The 15,976-nt window shown below is 50.1% G+C and overlaps 1 protein-coding gene across 5 annotated transcripts in view; it reads left to right on the plus strand.

Moving 5' to 3' along the window:
• Positions 1-15,295, plus strand: part of Mindy4 (MINDY lysine 48 deubiquitinase 4) — a 112,442-nt gene extending 97,147 nt beyond the window's left edge. For 4 of the 5 annotated variants that reach the window (XM_074065242.1, XM_074065243.1, XM_074065245.1 and 1 more), the window contains 3 exons: positions 5,519-5,699; positions 6,015-6,087; positions 14,869-15,295. In XM_074065242.1, the coding sequence (XP_073921343.1) occupies positions 5,519-5,699; positions 6,015-6,087; positions 14,869-14,917 (303 nt within the window). In that variant the 3' untranslated portion in view covers positions 14,918-15,295. The remainder of the gene's footprint in view (positions 1-5,518; positions 5,700-6,014; positions 6,088-14,868) is intronic. The other variant, XM_074065244.1, reaches the window with a different exon arrangement.
• Positions 15,296-15,976: the final 681 nt, after the last annotated feature.

Genomic DNA, 15,976 nt, shown 5'->3' on the forward strand with positions numbered 1-15,976 from the left:
ATGTACTTGGTCAAATTCTGAATGCTGGAAGTCTTGAGTTCAAGTTGCCAGTAGAACCCACAGGGAGAACCCTTCCTATCTTGTGTGTTCCTTGGCTATAGAGGCATCATCTAATTCCTTGCCTCTCTGTCACGTGAATGTTCCCTCCCTGCATGTCTTCCTTTCTTATTAAGGACCTCAGTTGCATTAAGAGCCCACTCTTCTCCAGGATCACTTCATCTGAGCACATCTGCAATGACCCTATCCAAACAAGGTCCCATTCTGAGGGACCTGATGCTTACATATGTTTTGGGGGAACATAATTCAACCCACACAGCTTCACTTGATCTGTTTTCTGGGTTATGGTCCCTCTGCCTCCTCTCTCACTATAACCAGGGTCTTAGAAAGGGCTTAGCCCTTCAGGTGAAGCTGGCAGGGCACAGGTGACCACACCTCTGGGGAGCATGGGCAGGAGCTGAGATGGGCCGCCTGCTACTCCAGCTGCCACATAATATTCTCAGAGCCTTTTCTTGGAGGCCTCAGAGTGTTTTCTGGCTGACTGTATGGAAAGCATTGTTCTGAGGGGTGGCAGAAGCTCTTTGTATGGTGACTGCCCATGCTCAGACTTTTGGAGGTCTTGGACAAGGCTTCCTTCAGTGTGTTTCCCATGGCCAGAACATAGACTCACCTGGTGGAGACCCCAGAGAGCACTAGGTGAATGGCTTTGCAGATTGAGGAGGGACCAGGATTTTCATCCCTTCCTTCCTGCGTGACCATGTGGTCATACATGCTGTCCCTTGTGAATGGGCCACATAGTAGGGCCTCACCCTAAATTTAGTCACAGAACACAGTTCACAGAACACAGACTTAAGGGTTCTGAAGACTCAGGGAGAAAAGAACAAGGGTGGCACCTTCCTGGCTGTGCTGGTGTCAGGAAGGAGCACAGGAATGTGGCCACGTGGCCAGCAAAGAGTGCCAGGACTCTTGAGCATGAGACTCTGGGCAGGATCTGAAAGTCTTCAGCCTGAAATTCCATTGGTGGAGAAAGGTAACCTAGGCAGGGCTCCCCATGCTCATCACGAGCCCTGATTTTGTTCTTGGGTCTAGGGCATTGGTCAAAAAATTATTTTTATTTGGGCAATGGGGGGGAACCAATGTGAAAATCAGTCCAGGTAATCCTTCCTTTGGCATAAAATGACTTGAAGAAATTCAGGCCCATAGTTGTCCTCACAGGTGCCTAGGAATGTTGTCTCCCTGCAGCAGGACACTTTCCTCTTTCCTGTTTACCACTCTAGGAAAGAGCTCTCCTGCCTCCCCTGGAGGCTGAACCTAGGCCTTCCCTTCCCCTAAAGACTCAAGCAGAGCCTGACAGCTCAGCAAAATGTCTCCTTAACACCACCTGTCCTCCCTTCTACCTCTTGAGACCCAGGGCCATATGGGAATAGCCACACTAAACCCAGGAGTCCCAGAGAGTTTCAGCACTGAAGCCCAGACCTGGACTCAGAACCAGGTCCCTGCTCTGGCCTGGTCTATCCTCTTCCACTGGGTAACACAGAAATGACCATGGGGAAGATACAGTGTTTGAGACAGCCTGAATCCTGTTGTCCACAGCAGGGCAATTAGAAGGCTGGAGGGCTCACATACAGCAGAGACCCCAGGCCTGTCTCCAGGCTTCTCACTGCAGCCTCTGGCTAGAAGCTGGGAATATGGGACCCTCATGAGAATGTGGGAATAGAGTGGTGGGAGGGCCTACCTACAGATGAGCTTCTCAGATGACCCATACTCGGGGCATGCCTGGGGGTAGAACAAAGTTCTGGGCTAGAGAAATGTGCCTTGCAGTAAGAAATCTTCCTACCCCAGCCTGGCTGTGGCCCACAGGTCCCCCACAGGCTGTACATTGACTCTACTGGGCTAATGTGAGAATTCCACCTCACTCCCTGTACCCCAAAGGGGTACACCAAAGTTGGCCCAAGGCAAGGCTCTCCTGAGGGCTGGGCAGCATTGCAGGCTGCAGTTGGAAGGTCTAGTCCTCCAGGCCCATGGTGGTGATGGGGACCAACAGACCAGTGTGCTTACTCTTCCCAGTAACCTGTAGGGCATGTCCATTGCTCTCTTCATAAAGGGATCCCAAGGAATACTAGCTTGGTGGGGTTCTGAATGCTCATCTTCTTCCCATTTTCTCCAGCCCAGTGAGCAGCCCCATCTACCTGGTTACACAGACCTGGAGGTGTCCACTCCACCAGGAGGGTATGCAGCTCCCTTCCTGACTTGTTTCTTTCTTTTTTTGTGGTACTGGAGTTTGAACTCAGGCCTACACCTTGAGCTACTCTACCAGTCCTTTTTCATGATGGGTTTTTTTGAGATAGGGTCTTGCAAACTATTTGCCTGGGCTGGTTTTGAACTGTGATCCTCCTGATCTCTGCCTCCTGGGTCACTAGGATTATAGGCATGAGCCACCAGCACCCAGCCCGACTTGTTCCATAAATCTGTCCATTTTCCTCCTAGTCCAAGCTACTCTGGTTACCTGTGACATCCCAGCTGATTTCAGCTCCTGTCCCCACCCCTTCCCATCCTGTCCCTCCACTGAGACCAGCGTGATCTTTAAAAATGCAGATGTAGTTGTATCATTCCTTTGCTGACAGTGGTTCCCAATCCTCTGAGAATGTTTAACTACACTGCGTCCCTCTAAAATTCCTATGTGAATCCTAACCTCCAGTACCTCCAAGTGCACCTACGTTGAAAATGGGGTATTTAATCACGAAGGTGATTAGGTTAGAATGAGGTCACTAGGATGGCCCTAATCCAAGTGACTGGTGTCATCATAAGAACAGGAGATTAGGCCACAAACACAGAGGGAAGACCTTGTGAAGACACAGGGAGAAGATGGTGTCTGCAAGCCAGGGAGAGAGACCTTAGGAAATAACTTCAACAATATCTTGACCTCAGACTTTTCCAGAAGTGTGAGAAAATAGATTTCTGTTGTATAAGTCACCCAGTTGGTGGTATTTGTTATGGTGGCCCCAGAAAACTGATACAGAGACTAAAATCCCAAACATCCCATGACCTACGAGGCCTGTCCAGACCTGTGCCTGCCTTCTCTCAGCTCACCCCTCCTGCTGTCTCCCTAAGGCACCTCCTGCCTCCTCCAGTTATTTCCCACCTCTAGGTCTTTGCAGATGCTCTATTCCCCATTCCACCCCCATGCCCAGCTTTCCCCACTTTTCAAGTTTTGGCTTAAATATTATTTCAGAAAAGGGAGGCCTTTCCTGCTGTCATCATCCTGCTAACTAACAAGGGGTCTCTTGCCATAGTCCCACCACCCTATCACTCGCCCTCAAAGCACTTTCTTGATTGAAGCATCATGTTTCATCACTGTTGGGATTGAGCATTTCTGATGTGTGGTGCATTATCCCAGTTGACAGTGTTGGGCTTCGTCAGCCTTCTCTTTCTTAGTGATGCAAAAAATGGTCATAAATCTGAGGGCATCATAGATTCAGGGAGGTGCAGCACAAATGTACTTATTTCCCTCAGCACTGTGTCTCTGTTACCTGTTGTGATGCTGGGGACGAAAGTGTTAATTACATTGAAGGAACATCACCCTGACAGATAACAGGCTATACCTCTGCCTGCAGCCAGCCATTGGTCCTGCAAACAAGTGCTTCAAACCTGGTGGTCCACGCCAGCCATTGGTTATCCCCTACCTCTGTACCATTTACAAGCAACCCCTGGCCATGGTGCATGGCACTGCCAGGAGAAGCCTGGCCTGTGCTGGGTGAGGGAATGTGGCCCCTGACCCCCTCGCCCTAGGCCTTTGGTTAAGAATCCAAAGGGAGTGAATTTCATCTCTGGAAAATGTCACCCACTTAGAAGAGGCTCCTGAATGAGAACACTCATTTCTAAACTCTCCAGGCAGCTTTTTTCTCTTAAAATTTGACTATTGTTTGTATGAGGCAAACTGTCCTTTTGTGGGTGCTGTGCACAAGCCTGTCCTCAGTTGGTCTGAACACTTTTCCTGCTAATTTTGACTGAATTTGGATCAAGGCTCCCTGTTGCAGGCAGTGCCTCCCTAGAAAAGCCCCTTCTGAATCTAGAATGGAAGCCAAGTTTGAGTGATGGTTTCAGCACATCCACCCATATGTTTTCAGATATCTAATGCCCCACTCCTCACAAGGAACTGGCCCTGTAGTCACCCTTGAATGTCACACAAGACTGGGCTGAGGGCTCTGGTGGCAAGGGGGAAAGGGGCATATGGACAATAAAACAGTGATGAGTACTGAGTACATGAAGATGGTCCCTCTAGCTTCTGGGGAAGATCATGATAATGGGCAAGTCTGAGCACAGCCCCTCTGTCTCAGGACCTCTACCCCAGAGTCACCTCTGAGGTGGGAGCTGCCCAGCCACTCTTCTGTGGCAGGCCTGCAGAAAGTATGCCCTTCTCCCCACTGGGAAAATAATTCCCATTCTTTCCTTAATCCACAGGCAGTAGCTGTAAATACCTGAGCATGCAAACATCTCCCTGGTGGGGATTAGGCACGAATCAGCCTGGCCCGCTGCACGTACATAGCTGAATAACCAGGCCCCTGGTCGGGAGAGGTGTTGCCCAAGGGACTTGCAGGGGCAGGGAGAGAATGCATAGAGGTGGCCAAGCCTGAGCGGGGGAGGGGTAAGCATTCAGGAGCCCTGGGTCAGTCATCTCCCCTTGCAAGCAGAACAGTTGGCAACACGCTGAGGGCCGTGGTGCCTAGTTTGCCGCAGCTGTCTTCCCCAAACACCCTTCTTCCTGAGACTCCCTGGCTCCAGACACTTCAGACTCCTCCTCAGGAGGAAGTCCTCTGTTTCTGGTTCTGGCACTGCCTCTTGTCTTCCCCACTCCCTTGCTGAGCACAGCCCGCTGTGCCCTGAATTTCTCAGCCAGGCATTCCTACATCACCCCCAGATCACTCACCCAGACCCTTCCCTCCCAGCTCCCATGCTCCCATTCCTACCTACCTTCAAGGCACAGTTATAGGTCAAGCCCCACTTCATTCCTGAGGACTGTTTGTCACTGTTTACTTAAACCATGGGCTCTTGGTGCTGGGGTCATTGTCTGGGGTCACAAGGCAGGTGATGCACTTTGATGTGGGATCAAGGGGCAGTTGCCAAGAGATATGAGCCCCAGGTAGCTGAAAGGAGGAAGCCATCCCTGCCCCCTGAATGGGTGATGTGGGTGATGCAGCTCTCCAAGGGGAGGGACAGGTAATGCAAAGACTGAGGGCTCAGTGAGCCAATTAGTGTGAGTTGCTGGCCAGAGTGAATTAGCTTATTGCCACAGTCCAGGTGAGAGGCATGAGCATACCTGATATGAGAGGAAGAGTGAGGGCATCCCCAGGAACATGGGGGGAGCATGGGCATGGGGGAAGGGAAGGGGTGATGCCTGTGATCTGGGAGCACCACACAACAGAGCCTCTTGGGAGTTCAGCTCTGCCTTGGGTTGGACAGCAGATGCCCCAACTCCTTTCCCTAGGAATGACATGTTGTATTGGGTCTCTCCCTGCTCTAGGTCGGCTGCTTCCTGAAGACCCCAAGGTTCCCCATCTGGGTGGTGTGCAGCGAGAGCCACTTCAGCATCCTCTTCAGCCTACAGCCAGAGCTCCTGTCTGACTGGAGAGCTGAGCGGCTCTTTGACCTGTATTACTATGATGGCCTGGCCAACCAGCAGGAGCAGATCCGGCTAACTGTTGGTGCGACAGCCCCAGTCAGTCTCCTCAGGGAGCCTCCAGGCTGCTCACAGAAACTAGCCTTAACACTCCCTCTCAGGATGGTCAGAGTGCAATGTAGACTTGAGTGTTAGGATTGGGCAATCAGAGTAGATGTTAGCAAGGGCCCTGGCGGGAGGGGTCCAAGGATGGACCTTGAGCACTTGATGGCAGTAAGGGTATAAGGTGAAATTAAGACCATATGACAAGATTCCTGAATACTTTGCTGATAAGTTTGAATTTATTCTTCAGGCAGTAGGGGGCCCTGGGATGATGTGTGCCTCTCTCCCTCCTCCCCAGATACCACCCAGGCCATCCCTGAGGACAACCATAATGACCTTGTACCTCCCCTGGATCTCTGCATCAGAACCAAGTGAGTAAGGCCCATCTTGGGCTCTCCCACCTTGCCCTTAATGTGTGGGAGTGTGGTGGTAGGGGTGCTAGACCTGAAGGAAGGACAGGCTCCTGGTGCCCAACCTAGGGGGTGGCATCTGGGTAAGACCCTTTGTGGGGTCCTTGTATAGCATAAGCAGATTTCTCCACTTGTTCCCAAGGCCCAAGTGGAGGCATGTGTGGCCTGCAGCTTCTGAAGATGTCCCCAGGTACACTGCAGGAACAACTTCAGGTGTGCTGAGCACTGTCCGGCTCAAAGGAGGAGGGACAGCCATGTTAACTTGGCAGGTTCTGGCGGCCAGAGCAGGACTGGAAGGTGGGAGGGGCTAGCCAGCCTTGGTATGGCAAGAGGTGGCTGCCTATAGAAGCAGCATCATGGCCCTAGCCACCCAGAACACAGAGCAGAGGAGTTTCAGAGGCCATGGGGATTCTTGTCTCCCTACCCAGTCCTTTTGCATTTAAGAGGAGGGGACACCAGGTTGTGAGGGGGAGCTCTCTGTCCCCGAGGGAGTCAGCTCACTTCCCTCCTGAGTTCTTGGTAAGCCCCAGAGCTGGGACCATGCAGTGGAGGCGGCGGGGGGCATGCAGTGTATTGTCACTGTCAGGAACCTCAGTGTGCTCTGGCAGGCCCTTCTCAGAGCTTGGAGGTCATGACCAGGAGGCCTCAGCATATAGGGGGGGAAAAGCCAAAGAGGGAGACCTGGATTCTAGTTCCTTCTTCCAGGGAAACAATAGAAGTTGTAGCAGTTAAGAGCACAGATTCTGGAGCCAGGATGCCTGGATCTAAGTCCTGGCTCTGCCACTTTTGGCTCTGAGCCATTGGACTTCACCTTTCTGTACCTCACTTTGTCATCAGTAAAATGGAGATGATGGCAGGTCTTTACCTATGCAGATCTTGGGACAAGTGCTGGGATATTTACTAAGTGCTCTGTAAGGTTAACTCTCCTTATTAATCTTAGTCACTCATGTTCCATATGGCCTTAGGCAGAATCTTCATTTCCTTGTCTGTGAAATAGGTGGGGCTGGGGTGAACAGTTGTGGGTGACAGCCCAGGCCCTGACCTTCTGACTGCTTGAGATTCAGGTGGCACATCTTGGCACCTAGGGTCACTGCCCACCTACAAGCAAAAGAGCCCTTGGATAGGGCTGAGGAAGAGGTGAGGAGAATGCTATGTGCACCGTGGAAATGGCAGGAAGGGGAAGTGGAGTGAATGCTGGGACATCCTCAGTATGCCCATCCATCTGACCCCTGTCTTCCCCCAGAGAAGGAGCACAGCATTCCTGCAGGGCCATGTGCTGGGCTCCTTTCATCAGAGGATTAAGAGCACATGCAGGTCGCTGTCCTTTCATGTACAAAGAGCCACTCATTCCAGGTGATGAGCGAAGGGCTGCTGTGGGGAAAGGAGGTGACCCTAGCCTTGGCACCTTATGCAGGACAGCATGAGAGGAAGGCATCCTTCAGGGGAAGGGCTCCAGCTGCACCTTGGGTGGAGCCTCTGCCACCTCCAGACTCCTGTGGCCCTTGCTGAGGCTTCCATATGACTCTCTGTAGCCCTCCCAGAGGACAGACCCCCAGTTCTTCCCCGGCCCTTTCTGGGTAAGGAACTCCTCTTTCGACAAAACACCATTCCACTGAAAGACTAACCAGATTGAATGAATAGAACCAAATTGAATGAATAGGCCCAAATTGAACTTCCTGGGCTCAACCCTAATTGGCAGTTGTTTGAAAATGGCTCAGGGTTCTGGCCTGTCCCTGGGGCAGCCCCTGAGCAGAACTGGCATAACACAGACCTTACAGCAGACTCATATTGCAGAGACCTGGGCCTCTTCTCCTCTGCCTCTGTCTCCCAGGACTTACTTTGACACCCTCACCATGCCTCACTGAGGGAAGCTGACAGGCTACTTGTGGAAGGAGGACCTGGGCCTGGGATAGAGGGTCTCTTCTGGGCCCTGCCTTTTCCTGCCCTTACCTCTACTAACTGTCCTGGTCTGGGACAAGGCCAAGCCTGGCCTCCCATTGCTTGTCACAGAGGGAAAGTAGCTCTGTTCATGCAGCACACAGACCTGGAAACTCTAGTTGTCCCACCCTATCCAGTTCCCTGATGGTTGGGGACCATCTCCATTCATGGATCACCTTCTGAGAGGTCTTGTCACAGAGCCAGGATCCTTGGGCTTCAGGGCATGAGCATCCTCTGGAGAATGCATTGTGTTAGAACATGGACCTCTGGACCTCCAGGGCTTCTGATGCAGCAGGTCCAGGGTGGGCTGAGAAGGTGCATTTCCAAGAGCTTCCCAGGAGCTGCTCATTCTGCAGCTCTAGGACCACACTTTGAGAGGTGCTGTTCTAGTGACTGATGAAGCCCACTTCCCTTCCCCCCATCTGCCTTGTGAGACTCTGCTACCCAGTGAGACACTGACCCTCCGGTGTGCAGCCTGCATGACACCTTGGGCCAGGGGCACCTTCTGCTTGTTCTCCTTCCCAATCACACCCTGCCACAGTAGGTCCACCTGGCCAGTTAACATGGGGAGACTTTTTCAGTGCCATTCCCAGAGAAGCTGAGCGGGTGAGCGAGAGTGGGATCACTGGGTATGGACCCATCAGATAACATACCGCCCTAATGGGGACCAGCAGGCCGGCCTCCCAGAACCCTATTCCAAGGGATTGAATTACAAAGGCTTTGTGTTTTGCTTTCATCCCAGACTCTCAAACAGCTCAAAGGAGAACTTGGGAAAGTGGCTTCCAAGGTCATCATGAGGACCTGCTAGAATGGGTCTTGTCTCTGGGGGTTGGGGGGTTGTGGTAAGTCCTGCTGCTAGTAGACAGACCTGCCTATGGGGAAGGGGAAGCACATACCATGGTTTATCTTCAGGACATTTCCAGTCAGATTCCAGGAGCCTTGTGAGATAAGCTGGGTGCTTATAGCTATTCTGTACATCTGTGGTACTGGGTAGGTTGGGGGACTGGGTAGACTACCTGGTGGGCAGGTGGGGTTTCTCTCTTATCATACCAACTCTCACAGAGATTTTAGGCTGGAGTTCATGAAAGAACCATCTGGATTAGAATTGGGTCCTATTCCCAGAGAGTTCACAATCAAATGAAAGTTAGGTTCAGAAAAAATCTTGTTCTAATCCAGGGTATGGTGTACTTCCTGCCCTTAAGCCCAGCTCTGCTTAAGGGCAGAGCTGACTTACACCAGGAAGCCTGACTTACACCTCTCCCAGTGCAGGACACACCACACACTTGCTCATCTGGCATCTTGCTTGGGTCCACAGAAAGATCCTGGGCCACCCCCCAATCTATCCCCTTCTTTCACAGATGGACAGATAGTGGTCTCCAGAATGGTGTGCTCCAGCCGCACCTCCAGTTACAAGCAGCTTAGGCCTTCATTTTTCCAGCCCAGTGGAAGGTCACCAAGTGGGCAGTGTGACTTCCTGCCACCTGGCTTTGTTGCCACAGAGACATTGCACAAGCCAACTGGGTTTTGCCTCAGAAGAGCATCCTAATTGGAACCATCCCTGGGTCCCTGCCTTTGTTGCTCTCTGATGTGGTGCACGTCTCAGCCTTAGAGTCTCCTGTTACTTTTGCTGGGTCAGGAATGTGGGGTCTCTTTCCCCACCTCGCCCGCCCCCACTGTTCTGTAACCATGTCAGCAAAAACAGACTCTTTTAGGGTCATTTCCAAACAAGGGACACACCGTGACCTCTCTCATGCTTCTACTCTTGTTGGAGTGAGAGAAAATGCAACAATTGTCAACAGTCCAGAGAGAAGAGGAAAGAACTCATAACCGGGCCTGGGGCTAGGGCCAGATGTTTCTGTTTGGAGGCTCAGACGAGATTGAAAATGTCATTCCAGTTGGGATCAGTGCCTTTGAGGACCTGGGGCAGAGACCCGTCTTTCCTCAGTGGCAGCCCTCTTCCCCTTGCTCCCTTGCATTTGCAGGGGCACTCCCTGACTGTCCACTGCCTCTTGTCCACACTAAGCATGCTCTTCTGATGCACTGCTGCCCACACACCATACACTCCTTCACTACTCTGGCCTGTCATATTGCGTGGTGTCACTTCTGACGCAGTTTCCCCACCTGTTAATCAGGTGTCACGATTCTTCCCTGGCCTGTGGTGATAGACGGATGCAATATCCTCTCCTTGGAGACCACAGAAGAATCAGGTGGTGACACCTAGGGCAAAGGCCAGGAGGAAGCAGAAAGTTGGGGACAAGAGACAGCAGCAGTGGCCATGGCAGGACTTTGTGAACACTGGAGTCAAAGGAAAGGAGAGTGAAGTCTGAACAAAGGCCCAGGTTTTCCTAATGGGAACCTGAGGGGGCATGCTGGCCCCAGAGCAAGTGTTTCTGGGGAGAAGCTGCTGTGAAGAGGCATCCATATGCCACTGAAGCCCTGGCCTGGGTGCTGAGGGCTCCCCAGGCAGCCTAGCGGCCAGAGATCACTTCTGCAGGGGAATCCTGGGATCTGATCCTAAAAGAGGATAGGCCAATGCCGTGGATAGAGGTAACCCATGTGGCTCCTTCTAGAGCCACCCCCGGCTCCAAGTGACTGTTGCATAGGGACAGAAACTTGCACAGAGACAGGCTTATCTGTCTAGGGATTCAAAATGAACAAGAGGAATCCCTGGATACCTCTTCCAGTCAGGAGCTTTGAAACAAGGCCTGCCCTCTCCTGCTGCTGTGAGCTCTGTCAGTATCTTCCCTATGCTCGCCCTATGAAATTCACCAGATCCATCAACATTCTGAATCTCTTGCAGCCAGGAGCCAGCTAAAGTTGCAGTGTGGGGAAGGACCGCATTTGCAGCCCTTTGTTGGAGTAGAATTTGAGCTCCAAGGGCCACGGTATTTCCACCAGGTTTAACCTCCAAAACAGTGGTCTTCAGTGGGTGATTTTGTTTCTGTGAGGTTATTTGACAATCTTGTTACATTTTCAGTTCTCACAATAGGGACAGAGTGCCAAACATCTTATGGTGTATAGGACAGCCTCCATAACAAAGAATTATCCAGCCCCAGATGCCAAAGGTACCAAAATTGAGAGCCCCTGCACTAAACTGTCACCTGTCAGTTACCTCTTGAGTTAAAGTTAATGATGAGCCTGGGCATCAGCTCCCAACTTGAATTATGATGCCTTTACATTTCATCCCCCCCCTTTCTCTGATGGCCCTAACTGCTGCTGGTAGCATATGTAGAGCTCTTCTTATTCATACTTGTTATTGACTTAGACATTCAGATCAGTATCTGTCATATTTCAGCCCTTTCAATTTGTGAAATGTCTCTTGATTTTCCACCATCATCAGAAAATGCTCCATGTTGCATCTTCCTGCCTTTGCACTGCTTCCCAGGACAGGAGGGTTAGTTACCTCTGTAAGTGGCCTCAATAACAATCACAAACTCAACAGCCGGACAGTAAGACTTTGTGGCTAGGGTGTGACACACATGTCTAGCTGCAAATGAGTACAACTCACCCCTACACCATGGCCAAACCCCATTTTGCCAAAATCCTAGAGGTTTGTCTATTGGGAGCCCATGGGATTTCTCTGATAGACAAATCCAAGGGAGGGAAAAGGCTGGGAGGGATGGAGAAGGACAGCAGAGAGGGCCTTGGGGACTAGGCTGAGAACAGGAATGTCACTTTCCTTTGTGTCCCCCTTTTATCACTAAGGATGTATTCTTGGTGCTCAGGGCTTCAGTGTTTCCCTACAAATCTTAATAGAACAATAAAAGCTTTTTAATGATAATGCTTCCAAATTGCAAAGATAATGAGCAGAAAGAAAGTTGAAAATCTCAAAAGCTTGGCAGAATTCATTATAGCCAGCTTTAGGTTGCTACAGAAGGCTAAAGTACCCAGGAGCTGCAATAGATCAGCCTCACCCTTGGGAACCATGTATTGGCATGATCCCTTCCCAAGTGGTGTTACCTCCTGTACCTGCTTAGTTGTGCAAGTCAGAACAGTGGCCATTTTCTGTGCTCATGGGGGAGCCATATTTAGTTCCCTTAGAACATCATCAGACTCCAGGCCCAAATCGTAACAACAGTGAGCACAAGCCTCATCAGGTGGTCTCCAAGTACAGTCCTGGTGTCATTTAGGCAGTGAAGATGAGTGCTATGAGATGGATACGTTCCATCAAAGTGGCCCGCCCAACACAAAGCCATCTAATAGAATCCTCTCAATCTGCCTGACACTTAGAAACTTAGGAAATATTCTAGACCACCTGGAGATCAATCAAAATTCCTCCACGCCCAGTAGAATGAATGAGACTGACCTTTCTGATTCATGTCATGACTGATGATGAAGGGGAGATAGGATCTGTATTGAGCACAAGTTACCGTGCATCTCTTGTCACAGGTCAGACCAGGAATGGATCTTACAAAGGTGGTTCCTCCAATATTTATCTTGAAAGAAGATCTCCTTTTTTAAATGTATGCAGGTAGTTTTCCATGTCCAGATCTATTTCTGAGCCCTTGTGTCTAGAATAATCACAGGAACCAAATGCCTGTCCTGCAGGAAGGAAAAGATCAATTGCCAAAAAGCTATCTGACCCCATTTAGGGTACAGTATCACGGGACAGCACTGTATGACACTGAGACAGTTTTGGGAACAGTTCCCCAAACATGACATTCATGGCTGACAGGTTTTCCACCATCCACCTGTAACAGCCTTTGCACAGAGTATTTTTAGGAAGAAGATACAAGTCAGTGTTCTTGTAGAACAATCCAGACCTCTTGGGATGTTGACTGTGGTGAACAACATAGGACACGGCTGTGCCTTGTGTCTAGACTGTGATGACCGCTACATTCTCACATTCTCAGTGGTTACAGAAGCTGTGACTTGTCCTTGTGGTGTGCTGGGTGGAGCTAGGAGAAGAACATGGTATTAATTATTTCCAAATGAGCTCAATGCAAGTATCTTGTACTCCAAGGCTTTCTACAGGAGTAAGAAACAGAATTCTACCAGGAATTTTTTTTCTCTAAATGAGAAGAAATCTGTTTGCTCCTTTGAAGGGAAATGGAATGGTGCAACAGAAGGAAAATACAGTTTTTATAGCTACCAAGAAGCTTCCTATAGGCAGCAGGAAAGTGAATTGGAAGATCAAAGTGAGAATGAACCCTGTTGCCTCTGAAGGGTGCCACTCCAAGCCTAAAAATCAGAGACATGAGTTCGCCATTGAAGCAGTGCACAGAGATGAAGAAAGACAAAAAGCAGGTGCATGAGAGAGGAAGAAGGGACTTTAATGGAAGACTAAGTGATGGGATGAAAGTGGAAAGTTTGAGGTCTGTGATGAATCATCCCAGTTGTCCCCTGATATGATCTTTGGTGGTACTGGAGTTTGAACTCAGGGCCTGGTGCTTGCTAGACAGGTTCTCTACCCTTGTTCCTCAGTATGTATAGGGACTTGGTCCTAGAAGCCCTTCAGAAACCCCAAATCTGAGAATTCTCATGTGCCTTCTATAAAATTGTGTACTATTTGCATCTTGCCTACACACATCTTGTATTCTTTAAATCATCTCTAGACTATTTATATTACCTAATATAAATGCTCTTTGTAAATACCTGTTATACTGTTTACAGACTAATGATGAAGAGAAATAGTCTGTACATGCTCATTATGGATGCAATTTTTTTTGTATTCGTGAGCCCCTTTTGGTTGAGTGTGTGAATGCAGAACCTGTAGATATGGAGGACCAACTACCCATGCTTCTTGGTGCTCCCTGGCACTCTGTAGGGAAATACATCAGTGTTACTTTGGGAGAGTTTTTGCTCCCCATTTGCACCTCCAGTCTCAAATATGCTAGACTTCCCCAGATAGATGTAGAATTAAGGTAAGAGTAGCTTCCTATGTTTCTTCCTTTTGTGGCAGCTGGGATTTTGATTTTACTTGCAAAAAAGGGAGATACCATCTCCCTTTCCAAGCCCAGCACTTTGGAAAACAGTTTTGTAAAGTCCCAGTCTCCAATTTTGCATGATAGCTTGCTGTTGAGATATGCAGTATCTGTGTCATATGGTCTTAGGATCTAGGTAATTGTAGAATATATCTACTGCCAGATTTTGCATAAATTCTTCATCTGCTGTAAATGTAATTCTTTTGAGTTGTTTTGGAAAATCAGTGCCATGTATTAAAATCAAGTGTTAAGAAATTTCATGGTCTTACCTACAATGGCTTTTATGTTGGACCTGAACTGTGTTTGTGTATCTCACCCTGAACTGCCATTTAAATCAAAAAGAAAATTCCCCCCAAAACCTATCATATTCCTGTGGTGCTCATAGCCCTTCACTAGCTTCCTGTTGCCCTTAGAGAGAACTCCAGAATCCTTTCAAGGCCCTTCCAGCTCCTTGGCCCCCTCTCACACCTCATTCACATCTTTCTGAACTCCAGCCACTGGACCTCCTCCTGTATTTTGAACACCCAAGGATATTTTACCTAGTCTTGTACATGTGCCTCTAAAGGGCCACCATCAGGCATCTCTAGAAAGCAGCTGGGTCCAGATGTACATGGATCATTCACATCAGCAGAGGGCCCAGAGTGCCAGGCACAGAGTCACTGGGGCATGAATGAGCAAATCACCTGTGCCTGTCTTCTCCACTGTTCTCCAGGGCCCTGGGCATATTTGTGCTTAATAAGGTGTTTGGGTTGGGTGTGGGTGGGAAGGGCAAGATGGGCAGGGTGGAGTTTCCAAAGCTTTTGAGACGAAGCTTCTGGTAAGTAACGGCAAGCAAGGGCCCATGCAGCCCTAACTCTTTTCTCTATCACTCTGCTCTTAGGTGGAAGGGAGCTTCTGTGAACTGGAATGGCTCAGACCCCATCCTGTGACCCTTTGATTCAGCTAAGCTCTGGCTCCACTGCTCATCACTGGGGTGACCCCTGAACCCCAGGCCTCCGGGACAAGACTCTGAGAAGAGTCACCCCCACCTGGGTCAATATGGCCACAGAAGCATACAGAGCCTCCCTGCCCCTTCTGTGAAGGGCCTACCCAGGACCGTGGGTGCCCAATGTGCTGCTGAGGTTCCCACCTAGCTGAGCTGTGACTGCCAAAGACAGGAAGAAGGCCACGAGGGACTCAGCTGCCTTCTGTCTGCATCCCTCCCTTGCTCCCCCTGGGTCGTCCACTCACCAAGACCTCCGATGTGGTTGGCTTTGGGGACCCAGGCACTTGTTATTCGTCTTTCTATAAAGCAAGAGTCAAACCCATGCCAAGGGTTGAGATTCCTTTCTTCTACCATTGCAAAAGGAGCACCAGGTCTGCTCTGAGCATGCTGGGATGTGATGGAGATGGTGGAAAGCCCCCAGAACCCCAGGATAACAGTGGGTGAGGATACCTCCTAGGAAGGGCCCCTGGGATAACCAAGGCTCTCTGCCCCAAGCTGTCTCTGGCTGGGATCCCTGGTCTCTTCTTTATCCCACTTGACCAGCACGTGTCTTAAGCTACCAGGTTACATGAGCAGTGCTCAAGACCCCAGGGAACCTGTCTTGGTAGAGCTGGATCGCTTGTGAGGCCCCATAAGGATGGGGTGGGGCTGGAGGGAGGCTTGGCCCTGCTGTGTGGATGTGGGGAAGAGCTATCCAGGAGGAGGTCTGTTAGCCAGGGAGGCTGATAGGATGAGGACACAGGAGGTACAAGGGGAAAGGATTACTGCAGATGTGGGTGGGCAGAGTAAGAAAGAGAGACTGGCATGGGAAGAAGGCCACAATTGCTGGTGAAGGGAAAATAGGGGCACTGCCTGAGCCTCACTTACTGCACTCATTTGTGTCCTCTGAGTTTTCAAGCAAGAATATGGAAGGAAAAAAAGGAATGGCAGTGTGCGGATGGGGGCAGGTGCTGGGAAGGGGCACAAGGGAGAGAGAGTGCGTTGTGTCAAAACCAGAGTCCCA

Source organism: Castor canadensis, chromosome 2, assembly GCF_047511655.1.
Source record: "Castor canadensis chromosome 2, mCasCan1.hap1v2, whole genome shotgun sequence".
NCBI lineage: Eukaryota > Metazoa > Chordata > Mammalia > Rodentia > Castoridae > Castor > Castor canadensis.